The sequence below is a fragment of the Denticeps clupeoides genome, chromosome 4 (assembly GCF_900700375.1).
Source record: "Denticeps clupeoides chromosome 4, fDenClu1.1, whole genome shotgun sequence".
Lineage (NCBI taxonomy): Eukaryota > Metazoa > Chordata > Actinopteri > Clupeiformes > Denticipitidae > Denticeps > Denticeps clupeoides.
Genome location: NC_041710.1, coordinates 3236516 through 3258161, shown reverse-complemented (window position 1 = coordinate 3258161; position 21646 = coordinate 3236516). Strand labels below are relative to the sequence as shown.

At 46.7% G+C, this 21646-nt stretch overlaps 3 protein-coding genes across 3 annotated transcripts; 2 read left to right on the top strand and 1 right to left on the bottom strand.

Moving 5' to 3' along the window:
• Positions 1-1034: 1034 nt before the first annotated feature.
• nfatc4 (nuclear factor of activated T cells 4) lies at positions 1035-11201 on the bottom strand. Its single transcript, XM_028976855.1, has 13 exons — positions 10469-11201; positions 8407-8567; positions 7844-8335; positions 7552-7727; positions 6783-6945; positions 6135-6235; positions 5951-6052; positions 5678-5865; positions 3283-3423; positions 3107-3162; positions 2491-2617; positions 1463-2149; positions 1035-1362 (listed from the first exon to the last, which is right to left on the bottom strand). Exons 1-13 carry the CDS (start codon positions 10665-10667, stop codon positions 1292-1294), a joined length of 2664 nt encoding a protein of 887 aa, XP_028832688.1. The 5' UTR covers positions 10668-11201; the 3' UTR covers positions 1035-1291.
• Positions 11202-12494: 1293 nt separating this feature from the next.
• On the top strand, positions 12495-16195 carry LOC114788496 (leukotriene B4 receptor 1-like). Its single transcript, XM_028977133.1, has 5 exons — positions 12495-12691; positions 14225-14727; positions 15298-15498; positions 15569-15612; positions 15714-16195. Exons 2-5 carry the CDS (start codon positions 14227-14229, stop codon positions 15970-15972), a joined length of 1005 nt encoding a protein of 334 aa, XP_028832966.1. The 5' UTR covers positions 12495-12691; positions 14225-14226; the 3' UTR covers positions 15973-16195.
• Positions 16196-16351: 156 nt separating this feature from the next.
• Positions 16352-20180, top strand: LOC114788495 (leukotriene B4 receptor 1-like). Its single transcript, XM_028977132.1, has 5 exons — positions 16352-16662; positions 17378-17949; positions 18957-19157; positions 19518-19561; positions 19801-20180. Exons 1-5 carry the CDS (start codon positions 16548-16550, stop codon positions 20051-20053), a joined length of 1185 nt encoding a protein of 394 aa, XP_028832965.1. The 5' UTR covers positions 16352-16547; the 3' UTR covers positions 20054-20180.
• Positions 20181-21646: the final 1466 nt, after the last annotated feature.

The window sequence follows — 21646 nt, the reverse complement described above, 5'->3', positions numbered from 1 at the left end:
TGGTATCATCAAAGATGAGCTTGTGGGGCCTTTTCGGGTTGAGGATGGAGTCAAGCTCAACTCCCAGTCCTACTGCCAGTTTCTGGAAGACACCTTCTTCAAGCAGTGGTACAGGAAGAAGTCTGCATCCTTCAAGAAAAACATGATTTCCATGCAGGACAATGCTCCATCACATGCGTCCAAGTACTCCACAGCGTGGCTGGCAAGAAAGGGTATAAAAGAAGAAAAACTAATGACATGGCCTCCTTGTTCACCTGATCCGAACCCCATTGAGAACCTGTGGTCCATCATCATATGTGAGATTTACAAGGAGGGAAAACAGTACACCTCTCTGAACAGTGTCTGGGAGGCTGTGGTTGCTGCTGCATGCAATGTTGATGGTGAACAGATCAAAACACTGACAGAATCCATGGATGGCAGGCTTTTGAGTGTCCTTGCAAAGAAAGGTGGCTATATTGGTCGCTGATTTGTTTTTGAATGTCAGAAATGTATATTTGTGAATGTGGAGATGTTATATTGGTTTCACTGGTAAAAAGAAATAATTAAAATGGGTATATATTTGTTTTTTGTTAAGTTGCCTAATAATTATGGACAGTAATAGTCACCTGCACACACAGATATCCTCCTAAAATAGCTAAAAATAAAAACAAACTAAAAACTACTTCCAAAAACATTCAGCTTTGATATTAATGAGTTTTTGGGTTCATTGAGAACATAGTTGTTGTTCAATAATAAAATTATTCCTCAAAAATACAACTTGCCTAATAATTCTGCACTCCCTGTATACACGCGGCTTTTCAATTGCTGCAGCCAATAAATAATGAAAATGCTAAATATTACAGGTGCTTGTCCAATTTAAGGATCTTTGAAGGTATGCGACGTCTCAAAATAAAAGTTCCAAATGGAAAGATTTTATATACATTAATATAGTGCCTATCAGCTGGGGTCAAACTACATGTGTAAATCAGGGAACAGCGTAAAACACAATATATATAAAATATAAGATATGAAATATATAAGGAAAAATGAATAGGTTAACTGCTCCGCCATTTATTTCATAATTTAGCAAACAGGTTAAAACATTAGTTTCCTTCACATATGCTGTCCTGTGAATTTTTTATAAACATACTTACAGCTGTAGACTGCCCATCAACAGCGGAACAAGACCTGCCGTCCTCTCACATATTGTCATTGTCATGCAATGTACAGTAAAGAATAAAAAAACATATAGAAAAGGTGATACAAATGTATTAATGCACTTAATTGGGGTTGTGATTAACACATCTCGTTGTCATGCAGGTCTGCTGTCCATGTGTGGAGCAGACCGAAAGGATCTGATATCTTCTCCTATAAACTCGTTCACTGTGGAGACAATGGAAAAAAAAAAAAAAAATTAATCAGTCATCCTTGATATAAAATATGGAAGTGGTGCAGGAGGTAACATCGAGCATCAGGTACTCGCCTTCCTCCAGTGTGATGTTGTGCATGGAGGAAGGTCCTGCAAAATCCGCAGCGTTTTCCTGCAGCTTCGCCCCAGCAGCGGCCTCGCTGTCGATGGAATCCATGCCCTGCTGCTCCCATGCTTCGTACTGGCTGTATGGTGGTGGGTACAGGTCCTGGTAATGGCTGGGATTTTGGGGCGGAGACGGACAGATCTCTGGGGGGTAAGGGCACTGTGGATAGGGGGAGTGAGGGAAAGGAGGAAGAGGAGAAGTGGAGATGGGACTGCTGGCGGGAAACGGGCTGAGCGAGGAGGAGTGCGAGGGGGACGGAGAGGAGGAAAGGTACGGAGAGTCCAGCCAGGGGGAAGGAGACGGAGAGGGGGGCTGGGGAACACGGGGGTATAGAGGAGGCAGGAGCTCAGTGAAGCCCAGCTCCAAGTTCTCAAAACTCGGCTGCCTTTCGGAGAGAGACCCTCTGCCCATTCTCATTTCTTCAAGACCTTCTGGCTTGGAGCAGTACTCCTCTGGGTAGCCGGGGTAAGAGCAGTCGATGGGGTATGGGGGCAGATGAAAAGGCAGTCCCCTCTCCTCCGATGGGGTATCCCCTTTAAGATGCAGACCTCTGTCTGAGGGGAGCCCAAGAGTCACCCCCTCCAGTGACAAAACAGAGGGAGGGGATAAAAGGGGGTCTTCTTCCTTGAAAGCGGCTAGAAATTTCGTGACAAGAAAAAAATTGTCAGTGCCAGGTGACAGAACACAGATTAGATTAGATTCAACTTTATTGTCATTCCACATGTACAAGTACACGGCAACGAAATGTAGTTTAGGTCTAACCAGAAGTGCAATAAGCAGCAAGTGCAGGATACAGTTCAAATAAGTTATGTATATACATAAAGTGATATGTGCAGGAGATGGAAAATAAGTATGAACATATTTATAAAAAAGGCAGTGCAATGATTATGTGCAAAAATGATTATGTGATTATGATTATGTGCAAAAATGCATCTAATGATGCATCGTAAATTGCATAAAAACCATTGAAACTTACTGGGCAGGTACTTGAAACAGTGAGTGCTGCTTCTTTTTCTCTTCCCGTTGGAGACGTAGACGCAAACGGGCACCGGACGACTCGCGGTCAGATCGCTGTACGGTGGGACTCGCACACACAGCAAGCACTGGCCAACAAAAAGCAGCAGAGATGTCCAGCACACTCCAAGTTCTCTAAGCTGTGGTGCATGAATGCTGATTTATATCACTATAACGCAATTACACTAACAATGCAGTCCAGATGAATAGTTCTGAGGTTTTTAGCCACATCTAGGCAATAAAATATTACATGTGAGCAGTCATATTGTCATTAATGTGCAGCCCCAAAACTAATTTTCTAACATTTTTTTGCATTTATATGTACTTTGTTTACAAAATTCAAGATTTTTATTTTGAATCTTGAATCTTAAGCATATAAATGCACTCTACACAAATTACAATGGTTCAAATTGTAACAGTTATAAGCATATATTTATGGAAATAAACCAGAAAGATAATCTGTCATAATTTTTCTACATAATTCTCCTAAATTGTGACTGAAAAAAAGTGTGCTATAATTTATAGAGTTTATTGCACTGATCTAATTGTAGAGACACTATTATGGAAAATAAGTGCACCTCGCTACTCTTATCCCGATCCACATGTGCCTCCTCCTCCCAGTGCAGCTTCCCATCTGCAACAAGCCATGAAACATGCAAAATATGTAAATCTGATGTTATATACTTATATAAATGTTATATACTTAAATACTCAACTAAACACACACATACACACACTAGTAACATTATCAGACCTGATCCTCTCTCCATGAAAAGCACTCGGGAGGTGGGCAGGAAGTTGGCCCCACCCAGCAGCATCTCCTCTCCCCCTTCTACTGAGCAATACGTCAGACTGACGGACTCAACCACGGGCAGCTCCTGAGCAGAGCGCTGTGCTGGAGAGTACAGTTATTTAAGCACAAGGATGATGTTATGATGTGAGGTTGAAATATTATAACCTGGACAATAAGGCTGTGGTGGTACACAGTCATTTGTGTGATACGATATGTGCGATATGTTGTTATGTTTTTGGGTGAGGTACGATGTGAGAATGGGGGAAAGGTTACAGGGTACAGTAATATGATGTTGTGGAAGGGAAGTTATTATATTTTAGGGTGGGGTGTGATGTGAGGTTGGTGAAGTATGTGGGCTATAATTCTGGCAGGGATATCGTGGAATGTACTGAGTGATGTTGCATAAAGAAATAAACATGACAGATGAAGAAATGTTATCTTGCAGGTGAGGTACAATGATCTAACATGAGCAGCAATCCGGTAAATTCACATGTTGTTGAGATGGCAACATAAATGCTACAGCAGAATCTCAGTCTAAATCATATCTGGGCATATAACTGGCAGCTGAAAAAATATCTTTTTTTTTTCTTGTAAAGATCAACCATAAACACTGAGACAATTCTTGCTCTATAAGTAGCTCAATGCAGGCCTAAAAGAATGATTCCTGACTTATAAGCAGAGGGTGACTGAACTGAATTTATTTAGTCTAAAGAGAATATGGAGGAGAGGTGAGTTGCATGATATGAGGCTGTGAAATAGGAGGTGGGTTACGGGTGAGGTATGATATGAGGCTGTGAAATAGGAGGTGGGTTAAAGGTGAGGTTTGATATGAGGCTGTGAAATAGGAGGTGGGTTAAAGGTGAGGTTTGATATGAGGCTGTGAAATAGGAGGTGGGTTACAGGTGAGGTATGATATGAGGCTGTGAAATTGGAGGCGGGTTACAGGTGAAGTGTGATGTTAGGCTGTGAAATAGTAGGCGGGTTACAGGTGAGGTATGATATGAGGCTGTGAAATAGTAGGCGGGTTACAGGTGAGGTATGATATGAGGCTGTGAAATAGGAGGCGGGTTACAGGTGAGGTTTGATATAAGGCTGTGAAATAGGAGGTGGGTTACAGGTGAAGTGTGATGTTAGGCTGTGAAAGAGGAGATGGATTACAGCTGAGTTATGATATGAGGCTGTGAAATAGGAGGTGGGTTAAAGGTGAGGTTTGATATGAGGCTGTGAAATAGGAGGCGGGTTACAGGTGAGGTATGATATGAGGCTGTGAAATAGGAGGCGGGTTACAGGTGAGGTTTGATATAAGGCTGTGAAATAGGAGGTGGGTTACAGGTGAGGTTTGATATGAGGCTGTGAAATAGGAGGTGGGTTACAGGTGAAGTGTGATGTTAGGCTGTGAAAGAAGAGATGGATTACAGCTGAGTTATGATATGAGGCTGTGAAATAGGAGGTGGGTTAAAGGTGAAGTGTGATGTTAGGCTGTGAAAGAAGAGATGGATTACAGCTGAGTTATGATATGAGGCTGTGAAATAGGAGGTGGGTTACAGGTGAAGTGTGATGTTAGGCTGTGAAAGAGGAGATGGATTACAGCTGAGTTATGATATGAGGCTGTGAAATAGAAGGTGGGTTAAAGGTGAGGTTTGATATGAGGCTGTGAAATAGGAGGCGGGTTACAGGTGAGGTATGATATGAGGCTGTGAAATAGGAGGCGGGTTACAGGTGAGGTATGATATGAGGCTGTGAAATAGGAGGTGGGTTAAAGGTGAGGTTTGATATGAGGCTGTGAAATAGGAGGTGGGTTACAGGTGAAGTGTGATGTTAGGCTGTGAAAGAAGAGATGGATTACAGCTGAGTTATGATATGAGGCTGTGAAATAGGAGGTGGGTTAAAGGTGAAGTGTGATGTTAGGCTGTGAAAGAAGAGATGGATTACAGCTGAGTTATGATATGAGGCTGTGAAATAGGAGGTGGGTTACAGGTGAAGTGTGATGTTAGGCTGTGAAAGAGGAGATGGATTACAGCTGAGTTATGATATGAGGCTGTGAAATAGAAGGTGGGTTAAAGGTGAGGTTTGATATGAGGCTGTGAAATAGGAGGCGGGTTACAGGTGAGGTATGATATGAGGCTGTGAAATAGGAGGCGGGTTACAGGTGAGGTATGATATGAGGCTGTGAAATAGGAGGTGGGTTAAAGGTGAGGTTTGATATGAGGCTGTGAAATAGGAGGTGGGTTAAAGGTGAGGTATGATATGAGGCTGTGAAATAGGAGGCGGGTTACAGGTGGTTCTGATGTAAACTGTGATTTTCAGGATATAAGGTGCGATTTTGAGGTAAATTTGAAGTGAAGTAACCACTTACAGCACTCAATGGGCAGTGAAGCCACCTGCAGGGCAAGGACCCTCCCTGGAGGGATGAGGGCTGGAGCCAGTGGGACGTGTGTGCGGAAGACAAGCCGCACACGTGTGTTTTTCCTACCGACATCTGTCTCTCCTTTCCTGAGCTCGATGTCAGAATTCCTCAGCTTCAGAATCCCAGCACAGTCAATTCTGAGGGCCAGAGGACTGTCAAACACAGACGCGCTACGCAGACACGCTACTGATACAAGGACAGCACATTTTCTCGCTCTCTTACAATGCAGTCATGTTGGTCTCGGGATTGAGGGGGATGTCAAGCAGCTTTGTCCCTGCCTGGATGCTCTCCTGGCTGGCAGTGCCCACCATTTTCCCTGTCACTCTGAGACAAAGAACAAACCGTAGTCGGGCAGACAGAAAAACAAACAAGGAGGCAACAATCGCTGAAGGTGCAGCAGTAGTACCGGTGTATTTGATAGAATGGATGGGGCCGGATGGACCTGTCATCAGCAGTTCCCACAAACACCTGCAAGGAGAGCGTCTGTCTTTCGGTGTAGCCCAGCAGCTGAGACAGAAGAAAGAGAAAGATTAAATATAAACTGGCACGTTCTCCACAGATCTCCATACGAGTTTTCCTGACTTTTATCTCATTAATGCATGCACGCAGACAGGCACGATCCATTACATTTACATTTACCGAATTTATCAGACGCCCTTATCCAGAGCGACTTACAATCAGTAGTTACAGGGACAGTCCCCCCCTGGAGCCACTCAGGGTTAAGTGTCTTGCTCAGGGACACAATGGTAGTAAGTGGGATTTGAACCCGGGACTTCTGGTTCTTAGGCCAGTGTGTTACCCACTAGGCTACCACCATCCGTTCATAAATAAAAGCAAATGTATATTCATATAGACTTTCGACACCACAGTAAGCGTGTTCATAAATGTCATTCTGACTAGTTCAACAACCAGAATGCTTGAAATCAAGTGTTGATAATCTATGTGTATGTTTGGTTTGGTCATTGGCGTGGTCCCCAGATACTCTGCATTGTTTTTGTGATGCCATCTGTGTGCAAATGCTTGAAACCATTAATAAAGGCAGAGAGGATATAACCTTCACGACGGGATGACCTCCAGGTGATGCTTTGACGGCTCCACGGCTGCCTTCAGTCTCATAGTGGGCGCGGTGATGTGGGCGTGGCTGCACCTCAAGACGCAACTCATACTGGTCAAACTGGGACGGCAGTGGCCAATCCAGCGGTGGCAGAGCATTGGACCTGTTAACATTTGTTACACATTTCAGGGTTCTGAACCTTCACTGGTCTCACGATTCGATGCGATCACGACTATCCCATCAACTGTACATTGTGTTGTCAGATATTTCAGTGAAATGAGGCCTCGTTCACACAGATGGCTGTAGCCACCGCTTTTTCTTCTGCCATTCGCAAACTGAATGCAGCAAATCAAAGTGTCCACATGGGACACTTCAAATAAACGCTGCATGAAGCGCTTATGCCGTCAATTTCAGTCCAAACTCCAGCCCAGAGTGGAACTGTCCTCAGATCAGGCAGTCACAGTCACTACCGGCACTACTTTCTAACTAGAACAGCTATACTGCCGCCAGAAAATCACCAAGCAACATCATTATAATTATAACCAAAATGTTCTGCACTGCATCTATGCAGAATCATCCACATCCATACTAACTAATCTCTTTCCCTATTTTCCCAAGTCACACTAACACTAGTCCTACAAATCTGCCTTAATAATGATGGTGAAATTAATCCTTGACCAGGATAAATGTTAATAGGTTTTTAGTTGTGGTGTATAGGCCTATTGGTTTTTGTGGCAAATACTAATCTGGTGCATGAAGAGAGAGCAACCTGAACAGAGGACTGTGTGCACTGGCCCTGGTTCTCCCCCAGCCGAGAGCAGGGGGCACGGACAGGTAGTCCATGCCCATGGAAGGAGGGTCTCGCCTCAGCGGCAGGGGCTCGGTCAGAGGGCAGTGGGGGCTCGGGGTTGAAGGCTCCTCCTGGTCCGCGTCCCTGGGCGACACCTAGCGATATCAAAAGAGACACACAACACGCGCATGGTGCATGAGTGTGTTTTTCTTCAGCGACACACACACTCACACACACACACACACACACACACACTCTCTCCAGCCAACACCTGTTCCAGCGAAGTCTTCCTGGTCTTCTGGGGGATGTTCAGCTCACAGCTGCTGGCTGGATTATGCGAGTGAGGGCCACAGTCCCCCAGCTCCGGGGCGGAGGGATGCTCCTCCGAGTAACTGCTCCTCCGGGAGGCGCACGGCGAGGCCAGGGGCGAGTTCCTGCGCTTCTTCCCCCCCGGAGAGGTGGGCCGCTGGGAGGGTGAGAGGCAGAAGTGGGAAGCGGTTTCGTTCAGCTCGTCCTCCTCCACCAGCAGCGAGTCGCAGCTGGAAGCTGGGCTGAGCCACCCGCGGGAGGAGGGGCTGGAGGCGGGGCTGGGGCTCAGTGAACCCGCCCCTGTCACGTTGTCGCGATAGCAGAAGGGGTCCAGCAGAGGCAGGTAGAGGCGTTCCCGCTCCCAGTATCCACCCCCTGCCAGGGCGGAGTCATCCTCAGGGGAGATGGTGGTGATCTGAATGCTGGGACATTCCAGCACCCTGGATTCCGACACCTTACAGAATGACGGTGATCAGAACAGCCCGGGCCCGCAAGGCTCATCTCACGACATGGTCCTTTACCTACCTGTACGGATCTCGCTGGGAGACTCTCATACGTTCCGCTCAGCTCCCGCACCAGCGCCCGTCTCGGAGGCGGAGAGTGCATTCCAGCCCTGGGATTGGCTGCGCTGGGCGGGGAAGGGATGCCCAGGGGCTGGCCAACGTGCGAGGATGCCAGCTGGGTGTCTGTGGCAGGACGAAAGAGAAACGGAGCCCATTAGAGGAGGGGGCAACCGGCGGTCCGCACGGCCGAAAACGATATATAACGAAAGACACGCGACTGCAAAAACTCTAGAACAGAAAGTTCCAGGTTGCCGTTGCTTCACTTCCAGTAATTGCCATCCTTGCCTCAATAAATACCAACACGGAGCGTTTACCAAGTAATAAAAAAGATGTGTCGGCTACAAGAAATGATTAAATTCACAAGCGTTTTAAAGCTGGGCTCCTTTTCAACGCGAACGCTTACAACACGGCCCACGTATGAGGGGAAAATTTAAGATTCGCTTGGAAAACAAACCACATGCTTCTTTCCAAAAGTTCTCATTCTCGGTAAGACTAGGAGAAGCTTCAATAAGCGCGAGAAAAATAAGAGCATTTCAAGACACCTAGCGCAACATCAAAGTCCTGCCGAGCCGCTTAATAAATCTCTTTTTGACAAAACTATTTTGGCTCGTTTCTGCTTCAAAATGCTCTGGTTACTCCACCCGAAAGAAAAGTGGTAGCTACCGTGAACAGCGAGGACAAAACACGAAACCTGTCACAGTCAACAGCGACAGTGACGAACGTGTTCAGCCGACAACGTGTCCCCGAGACCCTGAATATAAATTCACCAGTTCTCACTTACGCACATCGATGCAAAACTCACTCTTTTCACTGGGCCAACACTGACAGAACGTTCTGGACTGGATGTCGAGCGGGCAGGGATGGACAAATGTTACTAAATGTAGTTGCACGGATCTGAATATCAAACTCATTTTCCTGTACCTGTTTTCATATAGAACGCAGCTTCAAACACTCATATTTTCAACAATGACATCATTTGTTGCTACATACTAGTATGTCTAGGGTGGTAGTGGCCTAGTGGGTAACACACTCGCCTATGAACCAGAAGACCCAGGTTCAAATCCAACTTACTACCATTGTGTCCCTGAGCAAGACACTTAACCCTAAGTTGTTCCAGGGGGGGACTGTCCCTGTAACTACTGATTGTAAGTCGCTCTGGATAAGGGCGTCTGATAAATGCTGTAAATGTAAATGTGAATGCCTTATTTTTGTCTCGGTCCAAATCGCATGACGTAACCTTATCACATATTCTGAGTGTCAGTCAAGTATTTAAACAGGCAAAACGGGTGACGGGAATTCCGCGTCGTACTCGGGAAGCAGCACCGGATCTGAAGATCAGGTGAAGGCCTGGTTTTAAATCGTCTCCTTGAGGTCCACAAAACCTGCTATTCCTGACCCCATTAAATAAAAGTAGTAGTAGGGTGGTAGCGGCCTAGTGGGTAACACACTCGCCTATGAACCAGGGTTAGAACCCCGCTTACTACCATCGTGTCCCTGAGCAGGACGCTTAAACCCGAGTGTCCCCAGGGGGGGGACTGTCCCCTGTAACTACTGACTGTAAGTCGCTCTGGATAAGGGCGTCTGGTAAATGCACGTGGTTCCCCAACAGCTTCGACTTCCTGTTGTGGCCGAGAGGCCTGATCATTTTATCGGGCCAAATTCATGCACGGGTTCATCTGGTCGCAGCGAACAGGCGACAGTGACAGCGTCGCGCCCGGGCCCCGGGGTGACCCGGGCCCCGCATGCCAGGAGGGGGGCCGCGCGTGTGTGCCAATGGGGAGGAGGTCCGGAGATCCAGAGGTTGGGCCCAGATGGCAGCAGTTAACTCCACTCACACGCACAGCTGATTAAAAGCACATTGCGTTCCGCCCGTCTCCAGTACACACACACACACACACACACACACACACAAACATCTCCGAGCATCGCCGAGCACCGCCGAGCACCTCCGGGGAGCCGAACGGCGACGTTTCCTGCTGATGGGGGACGACAGTGACACTCTGTGAAGTGTAAAGTGTCACTACCGCGGCTCTGGTCCTCCTCGAACACCAGCTTGAAGTCGAACTCGCCCTCCTCCCAGCCGGGTCCGGGTCCGGGTCCGGGTCCGGGTCCGGGTCCGGGTCCGGGTCCGGGCGCAGCCCCCATCCCCGCGGCGGCGGAGGAGAAGAGCGTGTCGGCGTCCCCGCGGCCGGTCGCGGGCGAGTCCTCCCTCCCGCGGCTCATGCTCCGCCGGAAAAGCCCGTCGCTCCTCCAGAAACCATCCCTTTCCGCGTCAGGCCGGTCCCAAAGTCTCCTTCTCCCCCCGCCGACGTCCCTCCGTCATCTCCACGGGCGCCGGCCGCGGTCTCGGTCGAGATGAAGGGGACGGAGAACTTTTATCGAACTTTTTCTCCCCCCCCCCCAAGTCCTCTACCCTTAATTGCCGCTGGGTGGGCTTCCCTCCGACGCTCCGTCCTCATAGGACAACCCCGTTGTCCATCAGAGAGACCCCCTCTTCCCAGCCTCTCCACGCTTCCCAGGCGTTGATTGGTTGCTGGGCCACCAACATCTTCTCCCCACATTTCTTCATCCCTCACGACCACAGACATTCCCCGCTTTGGAGAAGATGGTTACCATCGTTTGAACTCGCAAATAAACGTGTTTTACGGTGAAAGAGCCGCTTCCTGTACGCTGGCGACGAGGTGGGCTTTCGTGGGGCCAGATGTTGGGTTCCAGGCAGGGGGACGATGGAGAGCGGCGCTCTTCCTCCCCTGTCGCCGTCCCCACTCTCCACCCCCCTGCTCCGGCCGCCTCGTCCCTCCCCCATGTCCTCCTCGCCTCCCTCTCCCTCCCTCCCTCCCTCCCGAAAGATCTGTTTCTCATTATGCTCTGTAGTCTGCGCCCTGTCTAAGACTTAAATAAACACGCCTCCCCCTCCTCTCCTCTCCCCTCCTCGCTCTCTTCCTCTCCGTCTATCTGCTCCTCCCTCCCCAGCGACTCACACGGTCGTGGGACGCCGCTGCCACTGATCTTCTGACCCCCGTTCCGCTGCTCAGAGCCGGTTCTGAGGAGGTCGAGGTTTCAGAGATGGACGAGGCCGCGAAGATGCAGATGCCCCTGCTGCCATCTTCTGGAGGACGTGCACCGCGGGGTTCCCACACTGGGGCCTGTCCCCCAAGAGCACGTCACTCAGCGGAGTGATGGCGCTGTGGGCGGAAAGAATGCGGTGGACTTGGGGAGAGGCGCGACGCCGCCCGTCACCGGCACAAGTTCAAACTTGTCCAACACAAAGGCCCCGAGTCTCCTAGATGGACGTGTCTGAGACGGACGGTCCATCTGGAGGAAGGGCCTGAGAGATGGTTAAGCGCTCCTCGGTCTTCTGTAAATCTGCCTGGGATTTACTGGCAGGCGTGCGTGAAGTGCGGAGAACACGGGGCCACGGGGTCATGTGTAGGGTGGTAGTAGCCTAGTGGGTAACACACTCGCCTATGAACCAGAAGACCCGGGTTCGAATCCCGCTTACTACCATTGTGTCCCTGAGCAAGACACTTAACCCTAAGTTAAGTGTCCAGGGGGGGACTGTCCCTGTAACTACTGATTGTAAGTCGCTCTGGATAAGGGCGTCTGATAAATGCTGTAAATGTAAATGTAATGTAAATGTCATGGGTCAGGGCGGCCAGTATGGGGGGGTGATTCCCATGGAAAAAAAAAGACAGGCCGGCGTGTCTATATACTGTCCTAATCCGGGAACCCATCACCTCGGGGGTGTGAAGATGGCGGCAAGGCCTGGGACTGGAAACCCTGCCGTGGAAACGTCCCGCACAGTGAACGTGTGACGCGTCACCCCCCCCCCCCCCCCCCCCCTTCCCCCCTCAACCTCCGAACTGTCACCCCGAGCACACCTGTGCTGTGCTGTCTCAGCGAGCTGTCACCTTGCTTGGGAGACCCCATCGGTTCCGATTCTGGCTGCGAGGATGGGCGGGAAAACGTGGGGAGGAGAGGGTTGGGGGTGCGAGCAGGAAACTGTGGTGTCTCTCTCTCTCTCTCCCTCTCTCTCCCTCTCTCCCTATACATGTCATAGCCTGTGTGTGTCTACTATTTGATTTTAAAAGAAAAGACACAAACGCGTGCTCCGGAAATGCGCGTAATGTGCGGATACGTTGCGACAACATGTCCAGGGAAAAGTCATTGATTATGCACAGTTTTATAATTTAAAGTGACGGAGGAGACGGGGAAAAGTAAAGGATTATAAACGGCTTCAGGCAAAGGTAAGAAGCAGAAGCATACACGACCCTGCAGGCATTAATATGTACAATCAGGAATATATGAACTGCTTTGATGGCCTAATCTCGTGTACGTTGAACGTTTTTCATTCATCTCCTGAACCTGTTCGTACAGTGTTGCTGGTGAATGCTTCTCCGAGACATATTTCCAGTACATGTAGCTGCTGTAACACGTCCAGCGTAACTTTAACCTCTGTGTGGTGCTGGGAGAACGGGGCCGGAAAGTGTGAAGTCGTTGAAAATGTGTTTTGTTTTTTTTGGCTGGAAATGACCAATTGCTAATGGATCTCAGGTTTAAATTATGATCATTTGCTTCATTTTTTTTTCTGGGTTCCTACAGACCTGAACACCACTAAAGGGTTAAGGGTCTCTCTCTCTCTCTCTCTCTCTCTCTCTCTCTCGCACGCACTTTCTCTCTCAAACCAACTCTTGGTGTTGAGATTTATTCACATGAAAGACCATTCGCCATATCTGTATATCAATATGATGTGATATAGTTGTAATTATGATAAACAAGTTGTGTACATGTATGTGTGTGTGTGTGTGTGTGTATATATATATATATATATATATATATACTGTACATAGCCTACTGTAGTCATTTGTGGCAGAAAAAAAACACATGATCACACATATCACACAGTTAATGCAAATGTGTACGTCTTTCATAAATCTTCCTCGAAAATTTCCACCCGGGGGTGGTAGCAATCCAGAAAGTTCTCTCCACGTAAATGAGCACGGCGAGGGACAGCATGTTTTAGCACGCTGCCTGAACTGAGGCCTTTTTTTTTATTGTTGGTGGGAAGATTCATGGCAGAAAGCTTCCCTTTGGGGCAGGGACATATATCTGTCCACACGGTCCTGTTAATTCATGTCCCTGCGGGTGGCTTTCTGAGAAATAAAATTGTAAGCAATGTGACAATTAAAATGATTTTATAACATAATGACCTTAACTGCTTACTGTTTCTATCCTATCCAACTTTAGTGATTTCTTACTTATGGCATTTGGGTTTATTTACTAAGTGCACTCTCCCAGTCTGGTCCTTGAATGCACAAATGTATTAATGAATATATGGTGGAAATATTAATGAAAAAGCAAATAAATTTAACTTTCTTAAAATGCTTTTTTTTTAAATATTTCTCTCTGTTAAAATAAACCTACCATTGAAATTTGAGATGGATCATTTCTTTGTAAGTAATCAAGTGATCAAATCAGCAGGGGAAAAATTATTATTTTTATTATTTATCACCAACTGTACACAGACAGTAGTTATACAAATGTATTAAAATATACCAGTGTAAAATATCACCTTAATCTTTAAAAGTAAAAAGTAAAATGGAAAAAAAATATAGAGGTCTTAGTTTTCTAGCTATGGACTCTTAAATGTGGCTTAAAAGAGAGAGAACAAACATTTACTCGTTTAATTATGATTCCCTGAAGTATGACCTGGAAAATACTGATAATGTTAAATAAATGAATAAATAAGCAAATGGCAACCCTTTCTGTTCCTGCGTCAGGTATGGACGAAGACTATAATGTCTCCAACATTGTGGGCGCCTTCATCTTCTGCCTGGTCTTCCTCCTGGGCGGGCCCGGCAACTTCTTCATCATCTGGAGTATCCTGACACAGTCGCACAAGCGCACCATCACCACTTTGCTCATCCTCAACCTGGCCATTGCAGATGGATGCCTGATGTGCCTCACCGTCTTCTTTGTGATCTACATGCTCAAACAAAACTGGGTCTTTGGCAGCGCCATGTGCAAGGTGATCTACTACTTGTGCAACTCCAACATGTACACCTCCGTGATGTTCATCACGCTGATGAGCCTTCACAGGTTAATGGTGATAGTGTGGCCTCGGCGCGCCAGCGTGCTCAGCAAGCGGCGTAATATCATACACGCGCTGCTGGCCCTCTGGATTCTTGTGCCCCTGTTGTCAGTTCCGGTGCCGGTCTTCATGGAAGTGAGAAGTGTGGGCAACCACAGCGAATGTGCAGCTAATCACACAACCTCGCGACAGGTAAGACCCCGGAACACAGCGGCTGATACATGCAGTAGTAAAATGTAATAATCTGATGCATTTACTACGTTAATGGTTATATGCAATATGACATGGTGGTACAAAATACAAATTCCAGATCCGACCGTCTGAGCTGCCGCTTTCTGAACGGTGAAGTAGAATGGCCACTGCAGGACCATAGACAGGCCAGGGGAACTCGTAATCTCAGAAAGTGACATTTTCATGTCATGGCACCTGCGTAATAGATAAAAAGTGCATGTTGAACAGTGAATTCTACAACTTTGCAGATGTACCCTTGGCTCATTTTGCAAATGAGATGCAAGCTGTGATGGTTACAGTTTTAAAATTGGCGGGAACAGGTTTATGTACCATTTATATGTGCCAATCCTGTCTCAGCATTAAATAAAATGTTTAAATGAAGCATAAAAGTACAGTTTGACTAACACAGTAATTCAGTTTTCTTTAATGTCGTGTAACCGTACCGACTTTCGCTCAGTAGACGTTGCCAGTAGGGCACAGCCTACCTCACGCTGCACCTTTATTCTAACCTTGTCCAGTCCTTCGCTGCAGGTGGTGTCTCAGTACACGTTTGAGACGGTGATGGGCTTTCTCATCCCCTACGCTATGATAGTCAGCAGCTACGTGTGCATCCTGCGCCGTCTCAGGCAGACAAAGTTCAAGCGCAGCGTCCACAGCGAAAACCTAATCCTGGCCATTATCATCGTCTTCGGCCTTTTCTGGTTTCCCTACCATGTCATGAACATGATCCAGGTGAGCAGTTGTTCAGAACCGCCCTTAAGTGTTGTTAATATAAAATGAACTCCTGTTGTTTTGCTGGCAGGTGGGAGCTGCTCTCGCTCCACAAAGGTCAGAACTTAAAAAGAGGTAAATTTGATCTCGACAGCTTCCACTCACAGAGCAGAGTTCCCGCAAAATAACTAACGCTCCGGGTCCAAATCTGTTGACCACATCTATATCTTCACCAGCCTGGAGAAAATCGGCAGGGACGGTCGCCCTGTCACCTCTGCTTTGGCCTTCATCAGCAGCTGCGCCAACCCTGTCCTCTACACCTATGCGGCGAGGTCCTACATCCGGGCCAACGGCCTGGCCTTCATGGCCCGCCTGTTCGAGGGCACGGCTCTGGATTTGGGCCTGAAGAAGATCAGGCAGCGGGACGGGCTTGGGCTCAAAATTGCAGAGTCTTCCAGCACCACTGGGAACCAGGACATGGCGAATGGACAATAACAAATAGCCCCGTTAAATCTCATGCCATTCTAATGTCCTGTTAATAAAAATGTGACCCCGCCAACTACCAACATCAACATGCAGATTACCCCCAACATGATATAAGCGTTCTGAAGGGTGAACTAGTGAATGTGACTTTAGTGAATGTAATTAAGTGGTATGTTGCTTATGAAAATATTCCCCAATATGTATGTTTCAATATCTAGAATATACTATCAGTAAACTTGCTGTTCGGAGATTTATCCTTTATAGTGCTTTATAAACTAGGTTCAGTTGTTTTCTATCGAGTTTTCTGCTGAGGTTAACCCCAAAGGTCTCAACAATATATTTTTCGGCGATGTCCGCACCACATGTTACATTTTACAGATCCGTGTCTCCTTGCACGCACCACAGTTTAAAATGAACATTTGTGTAAGCGGCTTAATAAACTGTAATAAATGAATAGTTACGGTGGACAGGGCGTGCCACTCAGCAGACTTGAGTGAGAGTTTATCGTATCCTCAGCATGTTGTTGCATGTGTTGAAGCGGAATACATACTGTGCTCAGGAATGACGAACAGAGTTTAAATGAATCAATGACGAGGGAGGAGAAAAAGAAAATAGAGATGTATGTCAATGGAAGAGAAGAGAAGAGAAGAGAAGAGAAGAGAAGGTTTTCAGGGACTGTCCATGATTCAGAGAACAACAGAGGTAGGCTTTCCTTTTATCTATGTCTCACTACATCCATTTTCAACACGATCCATTACTGATCTCAGCATCTCCGTGTCTTTTGCCACCGTTCACCAGCATCTCCAGACACATCATGTTCATGTACATCTACATCTGCACATTTTTGATCGCTGTGTAAACAGCTAAGTTTACATTTATGGCACTTTATTTACCAGACGCCCTTATCCAGAGTGACTTACAATCAGTAGTTACAGGGACAGTCCCCCGCTGGAGACACTCAGGGTTAAGTGTCTTGTTCAGGGACACAATAGGAGTAAGTGGGATTTGAACCTGTGATTCTGGCTCAGATGCGAGTGTGTTACCCACTAGGCTACCACCATGTGCATGGATATTGTATATGTAAATGCCTTTCGTAGCACTGTATTTGTCCTGTGTGGGAGTGAAAGTGTTTAGTGACAGTAAATTTCCCTTCTACCGGGAATATTCGCAGCACGAACGTGGAACGTGAGGGTTAGGAGTATTTAAAGAGGCTTCTGAGATATACGTGGCGAGCTTCGGCACGTTACGTGTGCTGCGCCCTGGAAAGCTTTTCCATGGTGCCATGACTCGGGGACTCACGTTTTGAGAACATTTTGTCAGTCGTGCTTCTCAAGTGAGTCACCCTGATTTACGCAACCTTGGTGTGTCCTGTGCAAATCACGATTTATGTCTTCCTTTCTCCCGCTCGCTCTCTTAGCCATGACAGCGAACCTGAGCTTCTTCACCACGCCATCGGTGACCCACCTCAACGATTCTCATGACGCACCAGACATTTTCAACACCGTTTCCCGCATCGTCGGAGCCCTCATCCTCAGCCTGGCCTTCCTCCTGGGTTTCCCGGGCAACCTGTTCATCATCTTCAGCATCATGGTACAGTCCCACAAGCGCTCCATCACCACGCTGCTCATTCTCAACCTGGCGTTTGCAGATGGCTGCCTGATGGCCATCACCTTCTTCTTCGTGGTCTACGTGGCAGTGAAGAACTGGATCTTCGGCCGATTCCTGTGCAAGGCCCTTTTCTTCTTGTGCAAGACCAACATGTACGCCTCCATCATGCTGATCATGCTCATGAGCCTTCACAGGCTGGTGGTGATAGTTTGGCCGCAGCGCGTCAGCGTCCTCAAAGACCGCCGGGCGATGCGGCATCTGCTGGTCGGGCTGTGGATCCTGGTCCCGCTGTTGTCCCTGCCACCTGTCGTCTTCAGGGACCTGCAGCACAGGAAGGATCTGAGCTGGGTGTGCATGCCCAATCACACGCTGCCCCAGTATGTAAGTGGCGCCGTGAACGAGTGGTTAGTCTCTGCGTTTGGTGTAGTAGCCGAAGCTTTTACTCGAGTATGAGTAGCGCTACTCAATCATAATACTATTAATACTATAGTTACATTTACGTATTCACTCAAGCAAGAGTACAAAAGTATGCAGTAATTATTGGACTCAATTGGAGTATACAAACTACCTTATATATGAATATTATATGTGTTAGCATTGATATATTGAAGTGAAGTGAAGTGATTGTCACATGTGATACACAGCAGCACAGCACACAATGCACACTGTGAAATGTGTCCTCTGCATTTAACCCATCACCCTTGGTGAGCAATGGGCAGCCATGACAGGCGCCCGGGGAGCAGTGTGTGGGGACGGTGATTTGCTCAGTGGCACCTCAGTGGCACCTTTGCTGATCGGGATTCGAACCTTCTGATTACGGGGCCGCTTCCTTAACCGCTAGGTAACCACTGTCCCCCTTGATTGATTGTTAGCATGGATACTTCACTTTCACTTTAAATACATTAAATAAAACAGCTAAAGGATAGCGCTAACTCCTTCATCTACAGGAAATGTATAGAGGTCTGTTCAGCTTATCGCACCAAGTGTCTGTATGAATGAAGTTCTGCATTCTTTCTGTAACATTTGGATTTGGCATCTTTTTTATTCCGTGTCTGTGCTGTGTGACGAGTTTGTGCCGCCACACGGATTGTGTAGGTCACGGATTGATCAAATGGTGAAGTGCCATGTGATTAGTATTGCTACGTCTGAAAAATAAAGCACATTTAATGTATGGAATAAACGGTCTTAAAAAAGTAACAAGTCAAAAGTTGCCCAGCGTAGCGAAGTAAGAGAAGAGTTTCTTATTCACGTAGAAGTAAAACGTATAAAAGTCATTGTAATACTACTCTTAGATGTACATGTAATGGAGTAAATGTAACCTCTGTGGGTAGGTGGCCCGGGCCACTTGTCGGTCTTTGTCATTGTCGGTGTCACATTGCTGATTGCAGGTGGTGCTGCAGTACACAATGGAGACTGTGGTGGGCTTCCTCATTCCGTACGTGGTGATCGTCTGCAGCTACGTGTGCATTTTGCGGCACCTCAGGCGAACCCAGTTCAAGCGCAGGATTCGCAGTGAGAATCTCATCCTCGGTATAGTGGTGTTCTTCGGGATTTTCTGGCTCCCCTATCATTTCATTAATGTGATTCAGGTGAGAATTAATGGAGCATTTAAAGCAGTTTAATAACAAAAAAATATTTTCTTTGGCCATTTTACATTTTTCTGTTCATGTGAAAGGGATTGAAAAATGTGATACGTGGAAAACTGTTCAAAGTGCATTTTGCAGCTTAACATTATTAAGAAAACAAATTTAGTTTCATTATGAAAAGGAATAATGCACCACCTTTCATGATAACCTGTCGTGTTCCTGGCCGGTTCCACTGAAGTGACAAATTGACCCATTTATGTCCAATTAAACCCATAAACCCTGAAAGTATTGTCTTATTATTATTATTGTTATTAATGATGCATTATATTATGTTACATGAAGAATTTATGTTCACCCTGACAGGTGGTGGCCACCCTCACTCCTGAGGATTCAACTTTCAAAAATAGGTAAACCTGGCATCCTGTTTCATCTTCTTTTACATTTACAGCATTTATCAGATGCCATTATCCAGAGTCTCTTACAATCAGCAGTGACAGGGACAGTTCGAGAGACACAACGGTAGTGAGTGGGATTTGAACCTGGGACTTTGTGGTCTTCAGGGAAGTGTGACAACCACTAGTCTAGTAGGGACTCTGTGAGCGATGCGTGTGTCAACATTATGTCTCTTTCTTTTATCTGCCGGTAGCCTTGATAGAATATGGTCGTCTGGCCGTACGGTGGCGTCCTCCGTGGCCTTCATCAGCAGCTGTGTGAACCCTGTCTTCTACACCTTCGCGGCAAGGTCCTACATCCGATCCAATGGTCTGTCCTTCATGGCCCGCCTGTTTGAGGGGACGGGACGGGATTTAGGTCTGAAGAAGCTCAGGCAGCGTGACGCCTTTGGACTCAAAAGCCTAGACTCTTCCAGCAGCTCTGGGACTGCAGCAAATAAAAAATAATTTGATCCATGTATATATTTTGTCTGCATGTTATTGATTGTAATAACCATTATGAATGTGTTTTGAGTGCACTTGTACTAATGACTCTGATTCCACAATGAATGTAATAATGTGTGTGTGTGTTCGCTGGCTCGTAATTAAGTATTTATGTTGTTTTGTGAGTATTTCATGGAACATGTGGATTTATAGAAAGTACTACTAGCTAGTGTTGTATCCAGTATTTGTTTGTACATTTAAAGATTTATACACTGCATTTGTTTTTTACAATTATTGTACACTGTTAAAACTTTATTCCAAATTTCTAATCTCGCGTTGACAATTGTGTGCATATTGTCCTGTCACGTGTGCTCTCATGTCAACCTGCAAGAAAGAAGAAAGAAACACAGTCAGTGGGTTTTCTGCAGTCTTCCTGTAGGTGGTGCAGTAGTTCCTCTGTACAGTTGCATTCATGATTATTAATAAAATTGTGGTTTTGTTTACATTTATTACTTTTACACACGTGTGACCAGCCTTCTTCATCTATTCTAGTCGCATACGTCGTGTTGTAGAGTGGCGTGAAGGGACGTGGACTCAGCAGTTATGGATTGTGAGTGTGTGAACAACCGTACAACAGGAAGGTGGCACCAGAGTTCTGTCCAAACAAGTGTTAATTTATTTGTTTATTTGTTTGTTTGTGTGTTTGTTTCCTGCCTTTTCCACTTTGTTATCCCGCCTCCTGCTCCTTCTCCCTGTCCGACAGAGAAGTGGCACATCACCCAATGTTCAGTATGAAGGTCTGTTTTAATGTATTATTTGGGATTATCTGGTATTTTTGGAAGCACTATTTCCAGAGAACTGCGAAAGAATAACTTCAAAAAGCAGTTTATTGTGAGTGTTTGTGAATGAAGTTTTGAAGAATAAAGTTAGTTTCAGTTAAAGTTGGTGGAAAGGTTGGTATATTCAACAACTGGGGAAGTGGACACATCAGGACACTCAACAAAGGCTTTTTTTTTTTTTATTCCTACATCTGTGGACACCCCAGGCAGCACCCAGAGATTAGCAGCATGCAGTCCCACAGTACTGGCACCGAGAAGATAAATGGGTGACATAAATCAGCAGACGTCACGTATCCAACTGCACAGCAAGAATAAAAATGTTGTTTGGGGAGGAATTTTTTGGGGCATCGGATCAGAGCTGCCCCCTGCAGTTGTCACCCTCCCAACCGGTCCCCCGACAGGGGACATCTGGCTGCTAGTATGCCTGAAAGCAAGCAGCTGTGTTTTCATTCATGTCTGTAACTGTTTCCATGGGCAGTGACATGGTAGAGTGGGGCATACACACACACACACACACACACACACACACACGGCTGTTTAGGACTGTCAGGTGCCTGATTTTCTGCGTTGGACTGGACTGTTAGGGTGAAGAAGTGAAAGTGAAGTGATTGTGAGGCACAACATAGAGCAGCATCGGCCAGTGAGCAGTGTTTTGGGATGGTACCTTGATCAAGTTCACCTCGGTGGCACCTTTAGCGGTTTCGGGATCTGAACCCACAACCTATCGGTTATGAGTCGACTTTATTATTCGCTAGGCCACCACTGGAATATACCCTGG

Coding starts and splice junctions, on each gene's coding strand:
- nfatc4 (XM_028976855.1), bottom strand. CDS start 10,667: ATGAGCCGCGGGAGGGAGGACTCGCCCGCGACCGGCCGCGGGGACGCC. Junction 7,728..7,843: donor GGAAGACTTCGCTGGAACAG/GTGTTGGCTGGA, acceptor TGATATCGCTAG/GTGTCGCCCAGGGACGCGGA. Junction 2,618..3,106: donor ATCGGGATAAGAGTAGCGAG/GTGCACTTATTT, acceptor TTTGTTGGCCAG/TGCTTGCTGTGTGTGCGAGT.
- LOC114788496 (XM_028977133.1), top strand. CDS start 14,227: ATGGACGAAGACTATAATGTCTCCAACATTGTGGGCGCCTTCATCTTC. Junction 14,728..15,297: donor ATCACACAACCTCGCGACAG/GTAAGACCCCGG, acceptor CCTTCGCTGCAG/GTGGTGTCTCAGTACACGTT. Junction 15,613..15,713: donor AGGTCAGAACTTAAAAAGAG/GTAAATTTGATC, acceptor TATCTTCACCAG/CCTGGAGAAAATCGGCAGGG.
- LOC114788495 (XM_028977132.1), top strand. CDS start 16,548: ATGACGAGGGAGGAGAAAAAGAAAATAGAGATGTATGTCAATGGAAGA. Junction 17,950..18,956: donor ATCACACGCTGCCCCAGTAT/GTAAGTGGCGCC, acceptor TGCTGATTGCAG/GTGGTGCTGCAGTACACAAT. Junction 19,158..19,517: donor ATTTCATTAATGTGATTCAG/GTGAGAATTAAT, acceptor TCACCCTGACAG/GTGGTGGCCACCCTCACTCC.